General features: G+C 43.8%; 1 protein-coding gene across 3 annotated transcripts in view; it reads left to right on the top strand.

Annotated features, from left to right (window-relative positions):
- LOC147690365 (cytochrome P450 2F2-like) overlaps positions 1-27,438 on the top strand; it is a 533,126-nt gene that overhangs the window by 126,295 nt on the left and 379,393 nt on the right. For all 3 annotated transcript variants that reach the window (XM_086938001.1, XM_086938002.1, XM_086938003.1), the window contains one exon: positions 17,217-17,366. In XM_086938001.1, coding sequence (XP_086794127.1) covers positions 17,217-17,366 — 150 coding nt within the window. The remainder of the gene's footprint in view (positions 1-17,216; positions 17,367-27,438) is intronic.

Below are 27,438 nucleotides of genomic sequence, written 5' to 3'. Positions count from 1 at the left end.
AGAAGACAAACTGCTAGGGGCACTGTTAGCAGTCGCCCCTTCCTCCAGGTCAGGGGGGACACCCTGAACCTGGTCCTCCAACCCAGGGTCTGTACCCTTAGGCTGGACCTGTGCCTGCCAACCCAGGACTTATGGGTTACACCAACCCCCCCCCCCCCCCAAGGGAAACACACTCCTCATGAGGTGTGCAAGAGTCTGCCTGGAGCAGCTCTCCAGCCTCCTGTCTACCTAACAGAGCATGAAGACCCCCCAGGCCAGAAGTGGCCTCACCAGGGTCAGTCCTAGGGTGCTCTGACCTCATAGCTGGCAACCCCTAACCCACTGGTCCTTTCACTGTGGCACAGAGTCTGCCCCTCACCCTTTTCTCAGGACTCGTGCACCCTCCCAACTGGTGTGGTGCAGCCAGATACCAGAACTGGTGGGGTGCTCTTTACAGCAGTCTCCCCAGTTCCCCAGACTCTAAGGGATCCCACTCAATGGATAGCCATCCAGTACAGCCTAGGCACCCCACCTGGTGTTCCCTCATGGAACCACCCAGGCCCTAGGACCAGGTTTCAGGCTCCTTGGGGCACAGCCCATTCCTACTCCTTCTCTGTGGAGACAGGACGCGAGTCCCTACACCCTTCTCATGACACCAGGACCTATCTGGGCTACCACAAACTTTACCCACCACCCTCGGTTGGGAAATACCTAAGCCACTTCCTTCAGGATGCTTCTCCAGACCCTCTGGAATCCAGCAAAATGTCTGCCTCCAGTGCAAGCTCCTGGGGTCAGAGAATTCACACTCCACTGGGGTGTGGCACAGCTCAGGAAAACAGGGACTTAAAATATGCTCTCCAACAATTGAATTACACGGCCTCAGACAGGTGTTAACCAAACTACCCTTCACCCAACCATTCAGTGCCTCAGAAAAGTACCCCGCATCATTCTCACAAGACTGGTGAGACAGTGTCTGACTATTGCTGTCCTTCAACACATACTCTTCTGGCTGGTCTCCATACTCACTTACCAGGGCTTCTATCATGGGGGCACCCCTCTCCCTGCACAGAAACTCTCCTTTCTTCCCGCCTGTCCTCCAGCTTCTCTGAGGACAAGGCACTGCTGCCTGGTTTAGAGGGTGCCACCCCCCCTCCCAAAAGCACATCCATCCTTGGAATAGGCTCCTCTGCCTCCATGCCAAGATACCCAGAAAGCTCACTAGCATGTCTGGCGGCTACCCAGGCCCTTAGCGCCTTTTGTAGCTCCTCTTTTCTGGTAAGGCTCCTAATTGGGATTTTCAGGTTTTCGCAGATCGCCTTCAATTCCTTCACATTGTAGGTTTCTAACCTCTCCTCCTCAAAGGCCACTTCCAAGGATGCAGCAGATGATGCAATTGTTTCAGGCATGTTGTTCTGGAAATTTTAAGGTTAAGACCGATGGAAAGGCAAAAATAGACCCAAAAAAACGTATGTGGTACGTAGTGCTCTTTTGTAGAGTACACAGAGACAACATTTTAAGTCACGCAATGCAGTGCTGCATGGAAACTTGCAGTGCTACTTTGCATGAATGGGAATAAAATTGCAGAGCAACAAATTTACTTTGTGATATGCGGTGCTGATGATATTACCTGCATGGATGGTGGGAAACTGCACTTGGATGCATTTGTGTGATGAAAATAATAACTTTTCTGAGCAGTGGCGAAATGCAACATAAAGAAGGACAAAGTAGCTTGAACAATGGAGTTAAAGTGTTTGTATGAAAATCTTCAGGACGAATTAATGACATAATATCGACAGACAGAATATAGACATACAAAAATATCGACATCAAAAATATTGGAGTTCTATCTACATAAAGGTAAGTACAAAAATATCGAGAGAAAAAATATCGTAGTACAAAAATATCGAAGTAAAAAATATCGTTTTTTAAATATATTAATAATAATGTAAACATAATTTTAAAATACATATAATTTAACAAATTATAAATATAAACATTAAAACATATTTAAAAAATAATAACTAATACATATACATTTAAAATAAATTAAAAACTCTGCATATAAATTAATATATATACTTACTCCACATATTGCAACAGTAGGGAAAGCGTTGGATAGCGTAGGCGTAAAAATTACTATTCCCACTCCAGAGAGTGCAACAGTAGGGAAAGCGTTGGATAGAGTAGGGGTAAAAATTACTATTCCCACTCCAAAGGGTCAACAGTAGGGAAAGCGCTGGATAGCGTAGGGGTAAAAAATACTATTCCCACACCAGAGGGTGCAACACTAGGGAAAGCCTTGGATAGCGTAGGGGTAAAAATTACTATTCCCACTCCAGAGAGTGCAGCAGTAGGGAAAGCGTTGGATAGCGTAGGGGTAAAAATTACTATTCCCACTCCAAAGGGTGCAACAGTAGGGAAAGCGTTGGATAGCGTAGGGGTAAAAATTACTATTCCCACTCCAGAGGGTGCAACAGTAGTGAAAGCGTTGGATAGCGTAGGGGTAAAAATTGCTATTCCCACTCCAAAGGGTGCAACAGTAGGGAAAGCGTTGGATAGCGTAGGGGTAAAAATTACTATTCCCACTCCAGAGAGTGCAACAGTAGGGAAAGCTTTGGATAGCGTAGGGGTAAAAAATACTATTCCCATTCCAAAGGGTGCAACAGTAGGGAAAGCCTTGGATAGCGTAGGGGTAAAAATTACTATTCCCACTCCAAAGGGAGCAACAGTAGGGAAAGCGTTGGATAGCGTAGGGGTTAAAATTACTATTCCCACTCCAGAGGGTGAAACAGTAGGGAAAGCGTTGGATAGCGTAGGGGTAAAAATTAATATTCCCACTCCAGAGGGTGCAACAGTAGGGAAAGTGTTGGATAGCGTAGGGGTATAAATGACTATTCCCACTCCAGAGGATGCAACAGTAGGAAAAGCGTTGGATAGCATGGGGGTAAAAATTACTTCCCACACTACTCCCTCTTTAACACACAACACACTACACATACAAAAAAACACATTTAATATACATATCAATTAATCAATTAATAACAACTAATATTATTACATTGATGTAATTATAAATTAACTAATTAACACATATTAATTACCAATTAATAATTAATTACCTATTAATAGTTAATTAACAAGATTTATACAAGAATGAACCATATTTAATAATACATTATTTATAATTAATATTATGAAATAATTTAAAAAAACAAATTACCAATTAATTAATTAACAATTATTTTAACAATAAATACCAATAAATAAATACAATCTCTTTAATTAATTTGATTTAATTATTTCACACCCTATTCCCCTAAAAAACACACAAGCCAATACATATAAATAAATCACATAAAAAATGTAATTGTCATTTAATCGCTTAATAATAATTAATTAACAATTAATTATTAATTAACAATAACAAAAAATAATAAATATTACGACATTAACTCTAATTAATTTAATTAACTAATTAATAATAATTAATTACCAATTATTAATCAATAGTTATTTATTAATCAAAAATATTTGAAAAAAATATTAATTAAATAATTATAATTAAATTACTTCCCACCCTATTCCCCTATAAACCCACAACCCGCTCTGATACTAAAACGCAAAATGTAAACAAAATTACTAATTTCTAAACATACATTAAAAAACATGTTTAACAAACATATAAACAACATATTAAAATACATAACACTAAACAAAATTCCAATATTAGTAACATACATATCTTAATATCGATATTCTGTCTATCGATATTATTGCACATCGATATTCTATACCTTCGAAATTAAAACATCGATATTATTGTATATCGATATTTTAATTTCAATATTTTGTCTCTCTACCCTTCAGGACACCTGAGAAATGTCAGATTCAGGGAGACATATGTAGGGGTGTCCGCCACGCTTTTCCCTTTCAAGAAAATGGCAAGGTTAATGTGGTGGCACAAACAGGAGGAAATTTGTAGAATATAAAATATGGTAACATAATATGAAGCAGGCCTTCAAAGACAAATTAAGAGTAAAATCAAAAAGCTGCAATGACAACAGATGGTGAGCCTGAGAGCCAGAGAGGAGGAGTAGCCCCTTGTAATTTCCCCTGAGTTGGTCTCTGCCATCCCGAACGGGTACAAGATCATCCGAAAGGACCGCATCAACCAAACAGGAGGAGGCATCGCCATCGTCCACAAGAACACCATCCGCATCACGACCAGCTCCGACAACACCCTCACAGTCGCCGAACACCTTCACTTCCAGATACACACCGACCCCAAGACCACACTTAGAGGCACTCTCATATACAGACCACCAGGACCCCGCACACAATTCAGCGAAGACATCACCGACTTTATCAGTCCACACGCCCTCCCCTCCGAGGACTACATTCTTCTAGGGGACCTCAACTTCCACCTGGAGAAGAACAACGACAGCAACACCACCACCCTTCTGGACAACCTCGCTAATCTCGGACTCAAACAACTGGTAAACACCCCCACCCATCACGCCGGACACACGCTCGACCCAATCTTCTCCTCCAGCAAGCACGTTTCCTTCAATCACGCCACAGGACTCCACTGGACAGACCACAGCTGCGTCCACTTCAACTTTAGAAAGACCATGACCCATCACCACCCACAACAAGTCCCCCGCAGAAACTGGAACAAAATTACCACCGACCAGCTCACCACATATCTAAACGAAAACCCTCCCGCCAAATCATCGGACCCTAATCAAGAAAAATCGCTGACATACATAACAGCTTCGGTGACCAGACCACCCCCCTTACCACCGAACTAAAGCCCCCCACCACCACCCTTTGCGCCTGGAACCCGATCAGCACCGAAGACACCATCCGCCTGATGAACTCCATTCACTCCGGATCACCAACCGACCCATGCCCCCACCACATCTTCAACAAGGCCGACTCCATCATAGCACCCCATCTCCGAGATATCATCAACTGCTCTCTCAACACCGCCACCTTCCGGGAAAGCTGGAAACATGCCGAACTTAGTGCCCTCCTGAAGAAACCTACAGCAGACCCCACCGAACTGAAGAACTACCGCCCCATCTCGCTCCTCCCTTTTCCTGCCAAAGTCATAGAGAAGGCCGTCAACACTCAGCTCACCGCCTTCCTCGAGTCCAAAGGCTCCCTTGACCCCTCACAGTCCGGATTCCGAGCCAAACACAGCACCGAGACCGCCCTCATCGCAGCCACAGACGACATCCGAACACTATTAGACAACGGGGAAACAGCTGCCCTCATCCTCCTGGACCTATCAGCAGCGTTTGACACGGTCTGTCATAGCACCCTAGTACAACGCCTCATCAACGCCGGGATACAAGGAAAAGCATTGGATTGGATCATCTCGTTCCTCGCCGGAAGAACACAGAGAGTCCGCCTCCCCCATTTCAGATCAGAGGCCTCCGAAGTCATATGTGGCGTTCCTCAAGGATCTTCACTCAGCCCCACCCTCTTCAACGTCTACATGAGCCCCCTCGCACTCATCGCACGCCAGCACAACCTCAACATCATCTCCTATGCTGACGACACACAGCTGATCCTCTCCCTCACCAAAGACCCAAACACCGCCAAAACCAACCTACACGAAGGGATGAAAGACGTAGCCGAATGGATGAAGAACAGCCGCTTAAAACTGAATTCTGACAAGACGGAAGTCCTCATCCTAGGATCATCCCCCTCCGCATGGGACGACTCGTGGTGGCCACCGGCACTGGGCAGCGCACCCAAACCAACGGACCATGCTCGCAACCTGGGATTCATCCTAGACTCCTCCCTCTCAATGACCAGACAAGTCAATGCTGTCTCATCATCATGCTTTAACATATTACGTATGCTCAGAAAGATCTTCCGCTGGATCCCCACCAAAACAAGAAAGACAGTCACCCAAGCACTTGTCACAAGCCAACTGGACTACGGAAACACCCTCTATGCCGGAACCACAGCCAAATTACAAAAAAAACTCCAACAAATTCAGAACGCCTCCGCCCGACTCATCCTAGACATACCCCGCCACAATCACATATCCGATCACCTGAGAGACCTCCACTGGCTCCCCGTAAACAAGAGAATAACATTCCGTCTCCTCACCCATGCACACAAAGCTCTCTACGACCTAGGACCCAAATACCTCAACACGCGCCTGACCCTTTACACCCCCACCCGCCAACTCCGATCGTCCAATCAAGCCCTCGCCGCGATTCCACGCATCCGAAGAGCTGCCATGGGAGGAAGATCTTTCTCCTACTTAGCGGCCAAGACCTGGAACTCTCTCCCCACCCACCTCTGCCTTACACAGAACCACCTCTCCTTCAGAAAACAACTAAAAACCTGGCTACTTGATAAGTAGCGAACACCCCCCCCCCCCCTCTCAAGGGCCTTGAGACCCTCTGGGTGAGTAGTACGCTATACAAATCTTGACTTGACTGAATTTCAAAGCCAAGACACCACACACCTTGAAAAGTCTACCTGTGGAAAGCAATGCATTTTACAACAAGATTAAACTGGGATACATTGCAAGTACATGCATAAAGCTATCTTCCTGTCCATATCCAATTGTATATCATCACACATGCAGGACGTGTTCTCCAAATGTATCATTCAGCTCTTACACAGGAACAACAATCCTATTGTCAACACAGTTTGTAAGATGCAATATAAGAGGTATGCCAAACATCCTGCATATGTTGCCCATAGGAATGTGAATTGTGAAAGGCATGACTGACATGAGTAAAATTCTACGCCCTTATCAGTCTAAATTATACAGACGCTACTTAGCTGTTTGTCCGTCAATGAACGCACAGTTGTAGAATGTGTCAGAGCATGAAGGTCCTTTTCTCAAATGTACATAATACCAGTATATAGAACACGTCAGTCACTTCACTTATCTGATGTGCGTAATTTAAATTCCCCTGCTGTGTAGGAAAAATGATTCCCTGAATTTTCAACTGTCAAACTGATGATGGTCTCTAACAAGTGAAACAAGACAATGCCCATGCTCATGCCGCGCAGGTACTCGTATGCATGCACAGAGGGAGGCCCAATATGTGCTTCCCAGCATACCTCCCATGGCCCTGAGGAGCCCCCTTTGTTTCATCTCCACCACAGTTTTCATGGAGTAGGAACGGCCAAGAAAACCATGGCAGAGAGGAAACTCATAACTTGCTAGGAGGGACCCCAGTGGTCCCACCAAGCATATGGCGGCTTTGATACCACTGCACCACCACCAGGGATCTCTGATGCCTGGTGGTTTGGGGCAGTGCAATGACGGTCCAACCTCCCAAATTGTAATAGGGCGGTCGGTCTACCGGTGCAGCGGTACCCCCACCACCATTGTGGCTACGGCAGTCCATAGTTGTAATCAGGCCCAAAATTATCTGCCATGAAAAAACATGCCTAAAATATAACAAGGATGGATGACATTCTGATTGATATAAGGAAGGTCCTTCAGGACAGCTCTTCACTGACCACCATTCAGGGAACACTGACAAAACATGTCTGAAGATCAGCTCCCTAACAGATTAAATACAGTGATTCTCCAAACATGTGAAGAAGTCATTGGGAGTACTGGGTGCTAAGATTACTGCTCTCTTTAAGACTATTTGTGTGATAGTTCATCACAAAAATGCATTTGTAGTCAGATGGCAAAGACCCAAGGGGATTTAGCACCAGCTCTGAAAAACAATTCCTGTTGGTTCAGTTAAAATGCACACCCGCTCCTCCACTGGCTGTTTTGATTTGTTTTGCATTCCGTCGCTGGACTGTTCCATGAGGTACAGGGTCTTGACTGATTTGCATATGGCCAGGTCTAAACTGGGGTGGCATGATGAGCAAAAGAATAATGGATTCAACCCAGATCTTTTGACTGGGGGTGAATGTTTTGATTTGTTAAACGAATCTGATGTGCTGAATTTCTCCGCATACCATTTCTAAATGCTATACACACTTGTACATGCCTAAAATGCTTTGAGTGAATTTTTGGGCCTCTAACATCGGGGTTTCGCCACATTTTATGCATATATTTAGTATCTTTCATTTAGTTATCTTCCCATGGACATTCCAGAAGCGAAATATGTATTTCACTTTCCTTGCTCACTTTTCAGTTAAAGTGAGAAATATCACTTAATCAAAAAGTGGATTGTATTTATTCAGATTTCTTTTGATATCAGCAGTGTTTACATGGAAACAATCATCTTTTCTGCTTGTCTGTTTTCTAGGCTGTCTTTAGATTTAAGGAAAAATATTTCTCTCAGCCACCAGATGTATCAAGCTTTTTACCGGTCGCAAACGGGCACAGAATAGGCCTGTTTGCGAGCTGTAAAAATCCTTTTGGGATGTGTCATCCCAATAGGTAATCGCAAAATAGAGAATCACAATTTTTGTGATTACCTATTTTGCGAATGCATTTAGAGAATCGCAATTTGCTATTCCCTGAATGCAATACATGAAGATAGCAAAAATTGCTACCCAGCTTTAAGGAATTCCAAATTACCACCAACTTGAAGTTAGTGGTAATTTGCAAATCCTCAGAAAAATGCACATTTTTGCATTTTTCTAAGTGCCATGTGGCACCACATGTGCACACTTACCTTTTTTGGGGGTGCAGCAGGGTGGCCTTTTGCCCCCCTATCACCCTTGAATTTGCATTCACAATTTCCAATTACCAATTTGGTAATCACATATTGCAAAAGTCTTCCCATTAATTCCTATGAGGTCCATAGGAATGAATAGAAAGGGTTTCCTTAACAGAGAATCGCAATTTGCGATTCACTATTAAGTAATATGTCGGAATCTCACATTTTTTTTCAAAACCTTCATGCATTGCATTTTGTGATTTCATAATAGCGAATCTGTAAGATTCGCAATTATGTAATCGCAAAATGCAAGGTTGATACATCTGGCCCCTAGTGCCTTATAATAGCCACCAATACTAGAGAGTAAAAAAAACATGTTTAAATCTCTCCAGGATATTATGAAGCAATCTTTGACCAGCATATCTCTTAGACGTGATACCACTGTTTTTGTTACAGATTGGTACATTTTGTATGCAAATAAGATATCATTTAGCCAAACTGCTTAATAAAACTGAGGGATTTTTCGATGTTTCATTGATGACAGCTGCGGTGCATAAGCAAAATGTCACAGCAAAGGACAATTGTTTTCTTTAATATACTCATAATTCCCTAGGATAGTGTACTTTGTGACCTGTGCTAGCACCAACACATTCAAACTTGGATTTATATTTTGAGGGTCATTTACAGATTCTTGGTTGCAGGGCATCCTTCAAAAAACAGGTGGATGACCCATCCACCACATTGCAGCTGTCCCACCCCTTTAACAGTGAAGAAAACACTGGGTTGTATGCCACTGAGTAGCTAGGTCAAAGTAACAGTCATCATGCCCTATATAGAGTGAAGCACATAAAAAAGTGATGGATAGAATTTCTTGAACTAAGCTTAGACACTGATTATTACTTTGGCCGCATCCCAGTCCATTGTTATTATTGTGCAACTAGAAACAAGCTACTCTCGGCTGATAAGCCCTAATAAGGGTGAAACTGGTCTGTCCAAACTGAGGTGGCTGACATTAATTGAAGCATTCCATTAACCACTCTTTTGTATACTTCAGTGTGATACCCTAAACGGGACAGGTATACCAAGCTATACTCAACGGGTTAGCTCTAATATCGGCAAAATGAGTCATAGGTTGCTTGTGTTCCAGTTCAAAAAGGACCTGGCCGTAGGTTTGGGCTGAACTGTTCCTATTGGAGTAGCTTCAAGACTGATTTGCATATGGCTGGGTCCAAACTGAAGTATGGTGTGCAAAATAACAATGTGCCGGGGTATGGCCTGAATAATAACCACTGGCTAAGATTAATTTGAGCATTCCATCTATCACTTCTTTATATACATCAGTATGTCACCCTAAGTGGGACCGTTATGCCCATGCATAGGTCCTATGCATACTGTGCTACACCCGAATGATGAGCCTGATAGAAATGAAGCTGGTCTTGGGTTGCTTGTGTTCCGGTTCAGGGAGGACCTGGCCTGGCAGTTTGGCCTGCACTGTTCCTACTGAAGCAGGCTTAAGATTGATTGGCATTTGACTGGGTCCAAACCCAGGTGACATAGTGTGCAAAATAATATTAGACCTGAATAATTACTAGTGACTGAGATCAGGGCTGGCTTTAGCACTGGTGGTGTCTGATGCATCAATCTTTGTTGCCACCCCCTATAACCTCCATATCCAATGATTCCCTCAATATCAACCACCAAGAATGCCCCTCATTTCTCCATTGCCCCTCTCTCAGATGCATGTAATTTGTTTCATAGCACTACTTATACCAGTGTAGGGTGACAAAGCACTTTTCATCAGAAACACATTAAACAGAGCCAATCAATCATACTTGTGTAAGGAGTGTATTCAATAATTCACCACCCCGGATGCCTCACCAACTCCATCACCCCTCCCACAGACTCTCTGATGACCTTTCAAACTACTTAAACCGCAAAATTAAGAAAATCTACAATAACTTCAAAAAACAACTGAACCCTCAGGGCACCATCAACAAACTTCACAGCTACCACTAAGACAGACACCTAACCAACTGGAGAACACTCTCTGAGTAAGACACCACCTTACTCACTAAGACCATCCACTTTGGGTCACCAAAAACCCATTTTCACACCATATTTACAACCTAGGAGGACCCTTGATCAGCAAATTCCTCACTTACATCATCAACTCCTCCATTGAGTCCACAACTGCCCCGAGTAGTGGAAGCATGCTGCAGTTACAGCCCTCTTTAAAAAACCATTGGCGGACCCCAACAAACTGAGCAACCTTGATCCGATATCGGGTGCGGGAATTTGAAAAACAATGTCACCTGTTTACTGCTTAATACCCGGTCCTTAAGTAAGCATGCTCTAGACATTTTTTAACTTATTATCTGAGTCTAAGCCTGCTTGTCTTTTTCTAACTGAGACCTGGCTTGGTGAGCTATCAGGGCCGGATATTGCCAATGCCTTCCCCTCCAACTATATTTTGCTAAGAAGGATCAGGTTACTGGCAAGGGAGTGGGGTTGCATTGGTGGTTGATAAGTGCTTCACGTGTTCCATCATCTCGACGGAAGATATCCATGGGGCGGAAGCTTTGGGTTTTTGCTTGTCTCTCTCACCACATCAATCCTGTGCCGGGCTGTTGGTTTATAGACCCCCCGGTCTAATTGGCTCATTCCATGAGGACCTTTATACGGTTATCTCATCTTTAAGTGTGCAGTTTAAGCATTGCTTACTTTTGGGTGATTTTAATATCCACATGGACGTGGCAGAGGCTGCTGATAACATCAAGATCCTGGATACCACCACTCCACTGGGCCTGATCCCGTATCTTGCCACCGCCACTCACAATAAAGGCCACACACTGGACCAAATTCTTTCTTCCACTCCCATTGTTGTTGCTGCACCTATACCAGTGTTGTGGTCCGACCACTATCTTGTGAATTTTGACATCTTACATATAACCAGGTCAACAAACAGTGGTTCGAGTCGCCAGTCCCTGGCCTCTCGTGCTTTTCACCGCGTGTCATCTGACATGCTAGCACAGTCTCTGATGGTACATCCTTGCCTGTTCACCGGTGATCTAGAGGCTGACTTAGATCTCTTTCAGATTTGGCTCGCAAAGCGCCTTGACGAGCTAGCACCTCCTCAGGCGGTTCACAAAAACACCACTCGAGCCTCAGCACCCTGGTTTACACCGTCACTCAATGTTAGTCAAAGGCTTTGTAAGAAGGCCGAGAGAGCTTGGCGTCAAAACTATGATGGGTTATTGAAGGAAGCCTATAGGAAGTGCACTAAGATCTATCATAATGAAATTAATTTGGAAAAAGTGTCTTATTTTGCCAGGAGAATTGATGCTGCCACTAATACCAGCAAGGAAATCTTTGCGATTGTGAAGGAATTCACGTCAACCTCATCCATAACATCAAAACGTTCGCATTCTGAACCGTGGGTTATTCAACTGGCAGATTTTTTTGCCAATAAAATTAAAATCATTCAGTCATCTTTTTCGCCATCAGCCTCGGTCAAGGCCTCCAATTCTACTCTTCTCTCACCTTGTTTCGCCTCTGAGAGGCCTTTACTTTCGAACTTTCCGACCTTCTTGCCAAAAGCCTCGTTAGATCTCTTATCCAAACTAAAATTGGGCTCCCCGCTGGATCCGTATCCTGCTAAATTCCTTGCTAAATTAGCACAAGTCATTAACCCTATAATCAACCCGATTTAAAATCAATCCCTTGACACTGGAGTGGTTCCTCAGGCCTGGAAACATGCTCTTATCCTTCCTCTCCTAAAAAAGCCAAACCTTGATCCCGGCATTCATGCCAACTATAGACCTATTTCCCTTCTCCCAGCATTTGCCAAGGTTGTGGAAAAGCATGTGCAGTCCTCCCTCTCGGATTTTTTAGAGACACATGATGTCCTCCACCACACCCAGTCTGGGTTCCGTGCAAACATGAGCACAGAAACAGCACTGTTGGAGGTCACGGAAGCCATCAAGGAGGTCTTGGATGTTGGAGGAAAGGCGATGTTGGTGATGTTAGATCTTTCAGCAGCTTTTGATACCGTTCCCCATAACCGTCTCCTTTCAAGACTCTATGAGATTGGTTTAAGGGGGATGGCTTTCAGTTGGTTTGAGTCCTTTCTATCCGACCGCCAACAAACAATCTGGGCCCCTCCGTACTCTGCCTTAATGCCGCCATTGGAGGTGGGAGTTCCTCAGGGGTCTATCCTGAGCCCCACTCTTTTTAATATCTACATGTCCCCTTTGGCGGCACTGTCGGAGTCCTATGGTGCCCAGATTGTATCGTACGCCGACGACAAAAAGCTTCTTTTCACGAGTGAAAAGAACACTGACTTCGATGGAGAGAGGATTAAGAGCTGTTTGGGGGCCGTTTTCACATGGTTCCAACTGAATCATCTGAAATGTAACTCAGACAAATCGGAGGTTCTCTTTTTCGGTTGTCCTCTGGATCCCTGCTGGAAGTCCTGGTGGCCGGCGGCAATGTTTCCTCCCTCCGTGGACACTTCAGTGGCCAAGAATTTAGGAGTAAAAGTGTCTTACTTTTAAATCGCAGATCCTGGGCCTAGTGGGACAATGTTTCGGTTTTTTAAAAATGGTGAGGAAATTTCTCCCACTTTTGTCCCTTGCCCACAGGAGGACCACGGTTCAGTCCTTGATAGGTTCCAGGCTGGACTGCGCAAATGTGCTATATTTGGGCCTCCCCGAATATCTTCTTTCGCGCCAGAAAATGGTACAAAATTGCGCTGCACAAGCGATTTTCGGCCTCATCCGGAGATCCAACACTGCAGCACTTCTTATATCTCTTCACTGGCTGCCTGTATGCAAACGTATTTCCTTTAAAACTCTAACCATGGCATTCAGAGCTCTCCATGGTACGGGTGCTCGCTACCTTAGGAATAGAATTGGCTTCCACCACCCTGCTAGATCATTACGTTCTGCATCGCTAGCGCTGGCCACAGTTCCGTCAATTAGGCGACCCCGCATAGGGGGTCGCTCTTTTAGACGTCTGGCGCCCCAACTCTGGAATGCACTGCCTTTGTCTTTGAGGAAGACAGAGAATCTGCTTGCCTTTAGGAAAGATCTCAAAACCTGGCTTTTAGGCCAATGATCTCTTCGAGTATTTGTGCTCTGTGCCTGCTAGGTCTGATAGCGCCGGGCACACTCTGCCTGAGTAGCTAAGCCCTTTATAAAACCCATCATAACGTAACATAACATAACTTCTGACCCATCCTCCTACAACCGTCCCCAGCAAAGGTGATAGAGAAAGCAATTCGCCAAAAACTCACTAACCATTTGAAACTCCACAATCTTTCTGACTACTCCCAATCTGGCTTTTGTAGCAATCGCAGTGTGGAGACAGCACACAACATCACAGATGAGATCTGCACCATTTTAGACTGAGCAGAAACCGATGCCCTCATATTGGTGGACCTCTCTGCAGCATTCAACCCCATGTCACAGTCCAGCCTCATCAAAAGATTTCACGCTACAGGCATCCAAACTATATCCGTCAAATGGATATGCTCCTTCCTCACAAGGAGAATACAGTCACTCAGACTCCTCCCTACACACCAAAGCCCAAGAACCAGATCTGTGGAGTCCCTCAAGGTTCGTCCCTCAGCCCTACCCTGTTCAAGATTTATATGACACTATTCTCAGACATCATCAGATCTCATTACATCTCCATCATCTCAAATGATGATAACACCCAGTTGATCCTCTCAATATCACCCACAACCAGATCAAACTTCACCAAATGCATGATTCTTGTAGCAAAATGGATTAGAACCAACTGCCTGAGACTCAATGCAGCCAAATAAGAAATGATGATCTTCGGGAACAAGAGCTCCCCCTGGGATACCACCTAGAGGCCATCCGAGCAGGGAACAGACTTTACTGGGAAGTTTTAACTAAAAAAGGCAATTACAATGCATCTTTTACATTGCAATTACTTTTACCATCCTAGTCTTTACCACACAAGTCTTTACAATGCATATGTTTGTATTGAGGAGTATGTAGTAAGTAGTTTATATATTTGTAAGTGTCATTAAATAAGGGTGGCTGGGGGTCTACCCCAAAAAATATACAATTTAAAAACAGAAGTAAACCTATAATTGACATAAATGTAATTTTGTTTAAATATATATATTTTGTTTACAATAACGTATTAAGATGTATTATATAATTTTTTTAAAATAGGAGCAGTTCTAGACTGTGACTGTTTTTTTCTGTAACAGTAAGCGTGGTAAAAGTATACATGGTAATAAATTGTGTGGTAAAGGTATTTCACATGCGAGTGAATGTAAATGTGTGATAGTGGAATGCACTGTAAACTCTGTATTATAAAAATGTGTGTGGTAAAGAAACACGTGGTGATGTCATACAGCCTGTGAGAAGTTGGCCTGGTATATAATGCTCACTAATTCTTAGTGATCACTTTGTACCATGCCAAGCAACCCTTATGATGATGGTTGTAATTCAACCTTGTAGACCAGTTATCCTAGTGGTAACGTGGACAAAGCAGTCTTAGGCTAAACTCTGAAAGGCATGTGAAGCCAGCTGTTATACCATACACAACCCCCTTGAATACCAAATGAAAGGGACACCACACAGATATATATTGAAAATATATATTGATTTATTAACTATAAAATCCCCTGGACTCTTTATGAGCACAGAAGCACAAGCGTTAAATCACAAGACAGTTTAAAATACACAAAAGTTGCACAATATGGATGAGCCCTAGGGGCCACCTAAACCATATACTAAGAAAGTGGTATAAGAGATACCTAGAGGAAAGTGAAGAGGCCTAGGGCCTTGGGAATCGCTGGAGGAATGCACTGTAAACTCTGTATTATAAAAATGTGTGTGGTAAAGAAACACGTGGTGATGTCATACAGCCCATCAGAGCTCAGTCCAATACCATTGCCTTCAAAGCTCATCCACAACCTGGGAATAATCTTAGATGACAAACTCAACATGTTCGCACTGGTGAACACAGTTAGCTCCTCGTGCGTCCACACACTACTCATCCTCCCCACAAATCTTTAGATGGATTTTTTCAAGAGCACCAGATGTACCATCACTCAAGCCCTAGTCACTAGCAGACTTGACTACGGCAGTGCACTCTATGCCGGAATTCCCAACGACCTCCTCCACCAACTTCAGACCATGCAGACCGCAGTTACTAGACTCACCCTGTATTTTCCACATTCCACTCACATTATGCATCACCTCAGAGATCTCCACTTGCTTACGATACCCAAACACTGCCAATTTAAACTCCTCACAAACACATACTGGGCACTGCACAACATTGGCCAGCCTGCTTCAACAGTCGCTTCCCCTTCCACCAGATCATGTATGCTCTGCCTCACTCTCTCTCTCTCACACATCCCTTACATCAACAAAAGCAGAACAGTAGGCATAGCCATCTCCTATCTCACACCCAAAACTTGGAACAATCTCCATCTGAACATTTGAGCCTTATCCTCACTTCTGCAATTCAGCAATAAGCTGGTGACCGGGCTCTTTAACTAACACCTAGCAGATGACATTCACACCTGCTCCAGCACTGGGATACTGCGCAGGTGAAATTTGTGCTTTACAGATCCTGATAACATAACAGTGTTTAGGAAATGTTACATAAGACAGGGAGGACTATAATGTATAGGAGTCACATGTCATTCATACTTGTAGGTAGTATATTTCAAGAGATCTTGGTCTAGAGAAGGACAAACTAAGGATTTGAAACATAATACTGTGGGTGGCTTTACTAATATAATACATTTCTAACTCAATTAACCCTTTTTTAACAACATTGGGATAATAAACAACTGGGGGAAATACCAAAATTCTACCCTATACAGTGCAGTTTGCATGCAACTCTTTGATGACAGTGTTTAGCTCAATGTGCTATTAGGATTGTCACTGATGAACTGCAAGTAACAAAAAGATGTCTCTGTGACAAAAGCAGTAAGTCACTGAGCTAGCAACATAAAATACAGTCTGTGATCCGCATGGTACACCTTCCTTGCAGCAGGCATATTAACCCTCTGCGCTGCTTTATAATGAGTTGAAACTGCCATTTGACAAAACTCTGATCTGTCTCCAACAGGTACATTCATTACCAGAGAAATCTTGCCATTTTTGTTGTTGCCTAACATTGCTGGCCACACAAGGAACTCTACAACTGTTGCTTTTAAACTCATAAGATATTATAAAACACAATGGCCACCCTGAGCTTGGTGCCCAGTCCGGTGTCCTGGCCCCGTTCACACTTCCCTAAAGCTGGCTCTGGCTGAGATTAAGTCAAGCATTGCATTGCATCCCCCATTATTTTGTGTACTCCTGTATTATTTAAAATGCAGTCCCTATCACTGTTTTTCTATATGCCTGTCTGCCATGTAAGGAGCTTCTGCTGATGTGGAAGGCTTGTAGACTGCATGCCAAACTAAATATGATCCTCTTTATCTCTGCCACCTTTCTAAGCTGTATATGTTACTTGAATTACTGTTAGCATGAATAGAAAGTGGTCAGAGTTCATTAAGTTGTAACTGTTATAACTTTTTTGTAATTTGTAATTAAATAAACAACTAACTTTCCATTTTCCATCTTCAAGGAATTGGCTTCAGCCAGGGACAGAAGTGGAAGGAGCTTCGCCAATTTGCTATCCTTGCCTTGACAACCTTTGGAATGGGAAAGAGGAGTTTGGAGGAGAGAATCCAGGAGGAAGTTTCCTGCTTGATCAAAACGTTTAAAGAGACGAAATGTTAGTATCTGTTGGTCAAAAAGAAAAGACAGAAATGGTCCCTGTGGTTCTCAGACATTGGGAGAACTTGCTTTGGAAGGCAGATAGCATTTATTGTATGATTGTATATATCTGTTGACAAGTCGCGGTATACTATAAAAGAGAGATGATGGGTAGTCTTTGATGGGTCCTCTCCATAAATGTGTTAGTTCACCTGTAGTTAACATAGCTACTACCAGTAAGCAGTGATAGATAATTGCAAATTACGTGATTCAAAATCTAGTGTATAAGATGTTTGTTTGACTAACTCATCAAGGGTGTTCTTGCACATTACCATGTGCAGGATTAAAACTACCACTATATTGTCAATGCAGGAATATATGGATTTAATAGTTTTACTTACACAATTATATACCTTGATGATATGAAGTTAAGACTTGTAAACCCACACTAGTCTATAAAAAACTTGAATATTTAGTGGTAGTTATCCTGACTCAATATAGTTACAGGTTAATATTTTGCTTCTTGATTATTGTGACATGAAACCGCATCAAGCAAAGCTACAACTTAACAAACCTGGGGGCAAATCCAGCTGTTTAGTTATTGAGAGGTTGTGAAGTGACCTCTGAGTAGCACCAATGCTCTATAAAAGCATAAATATAATAAAATAAGATGGGCGTGTCATGGTGGTTGAAATAGATCACTGGGAGGTAGACATTATAGGCTTGTTACCTCCAGTAAGAACAGTGGTGGAACGATCCATTATGTCCTAGGAAAATTTGAAAACAGGCAAAATTCTAATACTTCGTCCCTCTCTTGCTTAGCTCTAAGGCACTGGTGCCTTTGCTGCCCATACTTCCTGACACTAAACAAGTGAAGTTAGTGTAACATTTGCTGCGCCACAGTAGCCTCCTCTTAATCTTTCTAGTCATGATTTCTTCTCAATGTTATCAATCCTCGAAAGCTAACAGTTTATAAATACCTCCAATGCTGAATATAAATCTCTCCCACAAGAACAGATTCCAGTTTCGCCTCAATGTGACATCATTGTATCTTTCACTTAAATGGATATGTTTCTATATTAGCCACTTAATATTTTCACACAGTAGTCGTATTGGAAAGATGGATGTATGGCAAGCCACAGTTAAGGTCAAGATAGCTGCAGTTCTCCCAAGAAACACAGAGCTATTTCAGTGCTGTTACTTAATGTAGCATCCTCCCCAGCCTGGGTACCTGCCAATGACTACGCTACACACAAAACTTAGAATTACAGGTCTTTATTTGTTTATGTTCAACTGCGAACTCAACATTCTAAACCTGTATTCACTTCATTACGCTCTAACCCTTACTTCATGGTTCTATGGAATCTATCAGGAGCCAATAGGGTTCTGTCATTGCTAACTCGCACAACACTACATCTCCCCTATGTTAAATAAAAATATATAATTTCTTTACAAATAAATACACAATTATAGCTCTTCAATGATTCTTCAGTGTCCTCTGACCCTTTGTCTTGACAGTGTCTTCAGAACCTGGAGACAGGCAGTAGAAATGTACGTAATCAGTTTTTGTAATGCAGGAACAGCAGTCGGGGTTTCACTTGTCCTTTTGGACCCAGTCTCTACATTGACATCAGTGTCCGATGAATAATAAGCCACATGTAGAAATGAAAGGAATTTCACTTAATAGACTTTTCCAGGACTCTGGGCAGTCGCCTTGTGTCTTTTGGTGTTTATCACATAAAATGGCTCAGCATCAAAGGGAGCATCAGATTGTTATTTTCTAAACTGACAGACAAGCATTCGATATCCTCTAGTGAAAGTACATATTCTGCATGTTGGCACTGGTCAGCATAGGCCTTTATTTTCCTTTCACAAATATATTCTATTATATGGGTTTCTTCCTCATTAATTGATCTTCTGTTGGTCCATTAAGACACTTTGGTTGTAATGGGTGTCCCGAACATCAAGGTTGCAGGGCTTTCGCCCCTGCGCTCCACAATCGCTCAGATTTATACACGCAGGGAGTCTTCCTTCTGAGATACAGAGATTGACAGTCTGGATAAATGATATATGAGGTGGATGCTCGGCCAATGTGCCAAGAATTGAGTTTTGGATTACGTGAATTAATGGAGATTGGATTGAATTATATTTGTTTCTTTGAAAACGGTGAATATTAGTGAGAAGGCCACGAGAAATTAGTTGCTCTAGCCCTGATGAAGTCTTTTGGACAATTCTTTATAGACGAAACACACGTGTTGGCTGTATTGATTACATTATCTGGAAGGATGTATTGATTACATTATCTGGAAGTGGAGAATATGCCTTTGTGGAAAATCACAGAAATAAGAAAATAAAAAACCACAGACTCATATTGAATGCTATTTAACTCCTTTTTTGAATTTATGATTGGAAACTTTATTGTATAATACAGAGATATACAATATGCTCAGGGAATCTTAACTAAATTTAGGTTTAGGAAAATTGCTTTTTTCCATGGTTGCCCCATTTTGTGATTTATTTTATTGCTAGTTTTTGGACTCTGCATACTAATGCACTGCTGTCCAGTGCCCAATGAATGTCCTGTAGCTCTTAAAGCATATAGACGGATCCCTAATTTGCATAAGTACCTGTCCTGTAAGGCTATAGTATATGCTGTAGAAACTATGTCCATGTCATGGTAAGCTAAAGGCCACCTGCGAACAGAAGTCCTTATTGTGCCATCCAATGGTGTGAAAAGGAAAACATGATTTCAGGTCCACCAATGTAGGCTGACTGCTGAAGTTTAAACCTGCTGTTCAACCTGTTAAAATAACCAATTTGATAAGAAGAAAGCCTCCCTTTGAAAAATTAATAGGTCACACCTAAATAGGCAGTGTATCCCAAAAGTAGGACCACAGAAATGATAAGATAAGTTTATTGCATAGTTGTAAATGTAAATGTACAGGAATTTATATAGTGCAAATCACCGAGCGGTTTCTAAGCGCTTGCTTAGGGAACCCGTCCTGGTATTCCCCTGTGAGATAACCCCGGCAGGGTATCCGCAAGGTGAAAGCCAGGCATCCCGCCGCGAGGGGCCGTTGTGGAGATTAAGCAAGCTATTGCCCAGAGTCGCAGAGTGTGAACCCGTGAATCGAGTAGGCACCGGAGCAAGAATTGTCGAGTCCGTGGACATTTTAGGACTCAAGACCCCGCCGAGCTGGGAATTGAACCCTGGTCCCGGGCTGTCCTCTGCTTCCAGGTCTGCCTCCTCTAACCAGTGAGCCACACTTCTCTAGTTAATTAAAACTCACAATTTAAAGTACACAGCTTTAAAAGAGATACGTGTCAAAGGTAAAATTAATTATCAGGAGTTAAAATTATGCAGTTCATATTAACAGTTTACATTTTTGTTATTATTCGTTTGAGCTGCGGACATATGGTTGTGCTCGGAGGCAGTGTCTTAATGTTACTCTGTTTCCTCATTTTGTGTCTCCTTAATTCTCTCCGTCACTGCGTCAAAGTATTTTTGTAAGTCTGCAGTTTAATTGGGTCTCCTGCAGATTGAAACATAACATGACTGCGTGCCTGCAGGTTCTGATGCCCTTCTGGTTCCATATTATGCGTAATAAGGATCTCCTTTTGTCCATTAAGATTGGACAGAAACATATTATGTGGATTAAATCTACAGGTCCTGCACTGCAGAGACGGCAAGTTTTGTCTTCCTAGTTCCTTTTCCATGGGGCCAGGTGAGGGAGAATTAGTAGTATACCGAATCGTAGTTTTAAAAATTTCTCTTTAGTCCTCTGTTTGAATCCGTGATCCGTATACGCTTGGGTCTTTAGTGTTTTATAGTTGTTTAAGACTGTCCATCCATGTGCCTTTTTTGCTAGAGTTTCCTTGTCCTCTAATAGCGATGTTATTTTTGTAACCTTTGTTACTAGCTTTTTGAAGCTTTTGTGATCTACTGAGGTGTTCCAGAGGTCAGACAGTTAACGTACTTCTAACGATTCCATCAGATACTTCCTTGCGTATGAAGATTCTCTTCGCTGCAGCTCAGTCCAAAGGTGGGCATTTAGGGTGCCTTGCTCTGCATTTCTAATCTTATGCCAGCATTTTATGAAGCTGTCCTTCTTTCCACTGTCTGTTTTTGAACCCCGAACTCCAGACGGATTTGGGCAGGAGATACATAGCTGGGTAGCCGAAAGATGGTTCTGAAGGTTTTGCTGATTACTCTATCAAGGGTAAGAGCATCTTTTCCGAGAGTTGATTCACTCCCATATGTTAGCATCGGTTGTAGGCGAGCTCTCAATACTTGTAGAAGCGGGTCAAGCGTGTAATCTGGCAATATTTTCTTCAAGGGGATCATCGCAAAGCAACTCATTGTGCCTTTTCGATGCAACGTCTCTAATTGCGGTTTAGACGAGCCTCTGCTGTCTACTAGGACTCCCAGATATTTGTAGCACGCTACATGGTCCAATTTGTGTCCGTCCAGTTACCAGCAGTTTTTCCTGGCCTTCTTATAATTCACAGCCATGGTTTTTGTTTTCTTTAGGTTGATTTTTAATCCATTAAGCTGTGAAAATGTGCTGGTATTGTTTAAAAGTTGCTGAAGGCAATCTGAGTTCGACTTATTAGAACCAGGTCGTCAGCGTAGAGGAGGTTGGACAGCGTGATGTCCCCCTACCGTGGGGCGTGTGATTTGATGCTGTCCAGTTCCCCTGGTAGGTCTGCCACGAAAAGATTAAACAAAGTAGGGGCTAGGACGCACCCTTGTTTTAGTCCTTTAGAGGTGTTGATTCTCCTGGAGAGGTGCGTCCCGTCTCCCAGCTTAATCTTAACCCAGGTGTTAGTGTGGAGTAGGATTAATTGCCTCAGGAGGGGTTGCGGTATTCCCCATTTGTCAAGCTTTCGCTAGAGTTTGCCCCGGTCCACATGGTCGAAGGCTGGGCTGTAGTCGATAAAACATAAAAACAGGGAGTTCTTTCCTACTTTGGCCGCAGAGTTAGTGCCATGACATTGGTAGTAGTTCCTTGTCCTCTGCAGAACCCTGTTTGATTTGCCGGGATTATGTGTTTTGAAGCTGCCCGAGATGTCAATTCATGCAATAAAATGCCCGCATAATACTTTGCTTCTATGTCGAGTAGAGCGATCAACCGATAATTGCAAGGATCACTCCTGTCTCCTTGCTTGTAAATTGGGCTTATGGTCAATCCTTGCCAGGATTCGGGGCAGGTTTCTAATTCCTGTATGCCCGCAAAGAGTGGTAGTAGTGTGTTGGTCCAGAATTCAATGTTGTATTTAAATATTATCGGTGGTATTCCGTTTGGGCCTGGAGCTCCTTCCATTTTCCCCTTCTTTATTTGAGTTTTTATCCAATCCACTGTTAAGTTGATTTTGTTCTCTGTGGTGCTTGTTAGTGTGCTGTTGTTCTTTGCCTCATCAGGGTTCTTTTGGTCGTATTTTCCCGTTATGTTTTCCTTAGGGTTTCTGGACCCTCTTTCAGTCTTTCCTGTTTCGTTGTCCTTCTGATTGTTGGCTGTTTCTTGCGTTGACGAGGTTGTGCAGGAAATTAGCACAAACTGCCTCTGATATGTAGGAGTTTATTCCTTGATGACCCGGCCGCTGCAAGCTGTGAATTGTTTGCCAAAATTTAGCACTGTTTTTTGTTTCGAATCGTACTTTATTTTTTCCCAGAGCTTGTCGTTCGCCTGTCTTTTGATTTCCCAGGTTGCCTTTCTTAGGTTCGCTTTTAAGCTGCGTAGAGCATCTTGCAAAGGCCCTTTTTCAGGCTGTGTACGGAGTTGGTTCAGAGTTTGCTTTATATTCCGTTTAATTCTTTTTATCTCCAGCGTGTTTGTCTTGCTCAATACACACTTAGGAGTTTTGCCTTTGAGTGGCCTTAGTTTTGTAGCGTATTTGGTCCCCAGAGTCTTTGTATACCGCTCCCAGGACTCTATTGGGTTTATAACCAAAATGCACTGGTGAGTAAGCTCCTTTGCGCTTGAAGACAGTTCTTCGATGTTGTGTTGTTTGTATCTTATGCGTTTGAAGTCTGATGTGTATTCAGATCTAGCGCATGCCCTAACTTCCGTGGGGTTTTCTCTGGTTGTCCTTAGAACGATTTCTTGTGGCAAATGGTCACTTTGGTCACTAACACCCAGCTTAAATGATTTGATAGTGTCAAATAGAGGGAGAGTAGCAAATTTGTAATCTAGATAGGAGGAAGTTGCTGCCGAGTGGTAGGTTGATGCTGGAGGGGTGTCTTCTTTGTACCGGCTGTTTAGCGCCCTTAGGTTTAGTTGCTCTAGCCCTCTTAACAGTTGGTTTGAGCAAGTGGTTTGTTTGGTTAGAGATGGTTGAGCCTGAGTTGGTATTCCCCAGGCTCTGTTAAGATCGTGATCCAAGTCATCATCCGTTGCGGTTCCAAAAAGAAAGAGGTTAAAGTCTCCTGCCAAGATTACATGTTCAGCTTCCCCCTCATCCATAATTCTAGCGGTCTCTTTGACCAGCTCTCTTGAACCTTTCCGTCTGTGCTTCGGATGTATGTAGGAGTTAACTATTACCAGGCGGTGGTATGGCTTTCTGGTATTAATTATTATCTCAGTCGCCTGTATGACGTTAGGAGCAGTAGTTTTAATCGTTATTTTCTCCATTGCTCCTACTGTGGGTATTGAGGCAAAGATCATTAATCCACCTGAGCTATGGCCAAAAGATGATGTCCTAGTGGTTGGGACAAATTGTGTCATATAGCCTTTGAGGGCTGTCTCAGCTTCTTCCCAGGTTTCTTGAAGTAGTATCAAGTCAAATGTTCTTAAATATTTTAATGTTTCTTGATCATCCAGTTTGTCAGCCAAGCCATTGATATTCCAGATACATACTCTGAAGTTGTTCAATGTTATGCATGTCGAGGCCTGCGCTGGGGATCCTTGTCACTGCCCACCTCTGTTTGTTATTATTCGCTGTATTATGTCTGGATTAGGAGCTATGCATTTCGTTATTACCGTTTTGGTGTATAAGGACCTCCCTTGGCAGCCTGGTGACTGGCTGAGGGCTCCTTTTAAAATAGATGTGGCTTTGGGCGGGTGTTCTTTCTCACTCTCCTTTAAGAACGGTGTTGGGTAGGCTTGCCTTCTACCTGGTTCCAGCCTTATTCCCCATTGAGAGGATTTGTTAAGCTCTCCTAAAATCCGGTCAACCAGATCAGTTGATGCCCATGTTCTCTTTGAAGTTTCTGGTTTTAACTGGTCGAGTACAGGTTGGAATTCAATTTGTAAGTCGGTTGTGGTGATGACTTCCAGACCTTTGATAGATGTGATTAATTTGATTATATTTCCTCTATTCAGGATGTCCATTCTGCCCCTAGATTTGTACTCTGGGGCAAATATTAGTGTGTCTGTCTTGTTTGTTGAAGAGTCTCTCGATACTCCGGCTGTGGTTTGTTCAAGATGGTTTGCCCCGGTGGGGGGTTGGTCAATGGTGCTGTCAATTGTGGCTGAGGTTGCCCTTGTTTGAGTTTGTTCCATGTCCTGCTCCAGGGCCGACTGTTTCACGTTTTGTAGCGTGGCCCTTGACCAGCTGTCAGTGTAGCTCCGTGTTATGCTACATGAGTCAGACTCTGTTTTGAGTTTTTCCTGCTGGTGTAAGCATTTTGCCTTTGTGACGTCCTCGTGCCCAAGGTGTTCTATCGCTGTCTCTAATAGATCCGTTGCTCTCGGGATTTTAAGTTTAGCTATAGCAGAGAATTCTGCTGCTTCCTGACCCCTTTTTATTAAGCCGTTTAAGTCGCCTAGTTTCTTCTCAATCCCTGAAGTGAATTCAGCTAGTGTTTGCAGTACTGTTAACTGCATGTCTAGTTTCTCTGATTGATATTGTAAGGCTGCTGCTGATAGTTGTATTGTGTTTACTAGATTTGCCCAGAAGGTAATTAACGAGCTTTTGCTCATGCTCTCTGAACTCCTGGTACTTGGGGTTGTAGTGGGTTTTAGATTGCATACCGCCACTAGATCTTGCTACTCCTGTGTTGCAAGCAAAGACATGTCACCATCTGTAAGGTGTGGAATCTCCCCTTGCCGATTTTTTGGTGTGTTAGGGCGGCCCGTGTCACTCTGCTCGTCTGGGGCCATTTGGGAGCCGTCTTGTACACTCTTCGGCGTTGGTGAAGGGATGCTGTTTTGTCGTGTTGTTAGTGTCCTTGCGTCCCGCGCAATCTGAGATTTTTGCGGTGGCGGAGCTGTTTGTTGATCTCCCCAGTCCTGTGGGTCGTGTTGTTCTAGAGTAGAGAAGGCACCTAATGCTCTGTCTGTACTTGGCCCGCTGAGTGTTGTGGCCTTGTCTGGGGAGCTTTCTGTTTTCATCCTACTGAGCTATGTCTGTATGCCTTGAGGGTTTGTCAATTCGGTGTCTGGTTGATTGTTGATCTCCACTGGCATATCTACTGATGAGTATAGTGTTCTGTCTTCTTCGTTGTTTATACTGCTCTCAATTGATATCGTATGTATGTTAGCGGTGTGTATATCCACTACAGTAGTTTTTGGCGATTTCTCTGTTTCCAGTATTTTTTGATCATGTAACGGTGGGTATTCTATCTTTCCGGGCTCCAATGGAGTTGGTAGGCCTTCTAGGTTTCCGTTGTATGTGAAAAATGCAGCCCCTGGATGTTTTAGAAACGCAAATGAGTATGAAGTTTTTTTAGCTGGTTCTCCATCAATGGTTATGAGATCTTCGGTTCTTTCTCTTTTCGCTCATTTTGTTAGCTTTCTTGGTTTTGTTGCGCTCCGTGGGTCCGTTGCGATTTCTAAATTATTGTCCTGAATGGCCGCCGTGCCCTTGAACCAAGGGCAGCCCGTGGCGTCGCCGATTTCATTGACAGAGTTGGTGTCGATCGAATTGGCCTTTCCCTTATTGGTACTTATTTTACAGAGATCTTTCTCTGTTGGTGGTGGGGTGGCTCCAACGTCTCTTGTGGCCCCTTTTTTTCGTTTTAATACTGGTTTTGTAATGGACCTTCTTACTTTTCCGGACCTCATGCTGGCCCAGGACGAGTTTAGCTGTTTAGCTGGATAGTTGGGTAGCTGGTGGCTAGTAGCTGGTTGCTAGTGGTGAATTTTAACTTGCAGAGCCACAACTTAGGTAAATAAGGGCGCTGGGGCCTGCAGAACCGACACCAGCCGAGGCGGGTAGGGTCAGCGACTGCCGCCTGACAACTGTCTCGCCCTACCTCCCAATCCTCAGTCCTTGGTCCTTCTGCTTACTCTGCTTATTCCTCTCGCAAGTGACACTGGGTCTACACTAACTGGGTCCACACTGGGTCTGGACCAAACTGTCTCAGATGCAGACGCGGGCGCAGCTCCACTCCTAGCTCCCCCGGCTCACCCCTATGCGAGCCTCTGGGTTACAGGAGCTGCAGGGCGCGTCCCCCACAACTCCTTAATCCCTGCTAGGTAGTTTGAGGTTTGGATAGTGCCTTTCCTTGTTGGCAGTTCCTCTCGATTGCAGTGCCTGGCAAGGGGCGGTAGGGTGAGGAAAGTGCAAGAAAAGTGCGAGAAACAAAGCTCTGGAAGCAGCACACCCACCGCTCACCACTGGCGGAGATTGTGTCTCAAGATGTTGTGGTGTAGAGGAGTCAAGGCTACGGAAGTCTGGTTCCACGCTCACTCCTCCTCCGCTTGCTCCGCGGGCGTGCCCTCTCACAAGCCCCCCTCTCACAGGGGCAGAATTCCGATGCACCAGGTTCTGTAGGTGTCGTAGGCTAAATACATACGTGGTGCCCCCCTGTGGGGGCCAGGGGTCATGTGCCCAGGTGCCTTGCAGCAGCCTCTCTCGTGAGTCACTCAGGGGCTCGGAGTTTAGGCTCAGGCTCGAGGTACCGGACTCAGTTCGTGCGCCCGCCCACCAGCCGACTCTGTATGCACCTTATGCACCGTGCCCTACTGACCGCCCCGGCTCTCCAACTCACCGGGTAAGTCCGAGTAGTCCCGGCTTGCAGTTTAGCGGCTACCAGCCACGCGGTAATATTTTCCCTTCTCCGCGGCTTTTCTTGGCGGTGGTAATCTCTGGGCAACAGACTTGCGGCTTGCGGCGGCATTGTTCTCTCAGTGCTAGGCTCAGCGCTC

Source organism: Lissotriton vulgaris, chromosome 9 (genome assembly GCF_964263255.1).
Source record: "Lissotriton vulgaris chromosome 9, aLisVul1.2, whole genome shotgun sequence".
In the NCBI taxonomy this organism is placed as follows: Eukaryota; Metazoa; Chordata; class Amphibia; order Caudata; family Salamandridae; genus Lissotriton; species Lissotriton vulgaris.
This window is presented reverse-complemented; position numbering and strand designations above follow the sequence as displayed.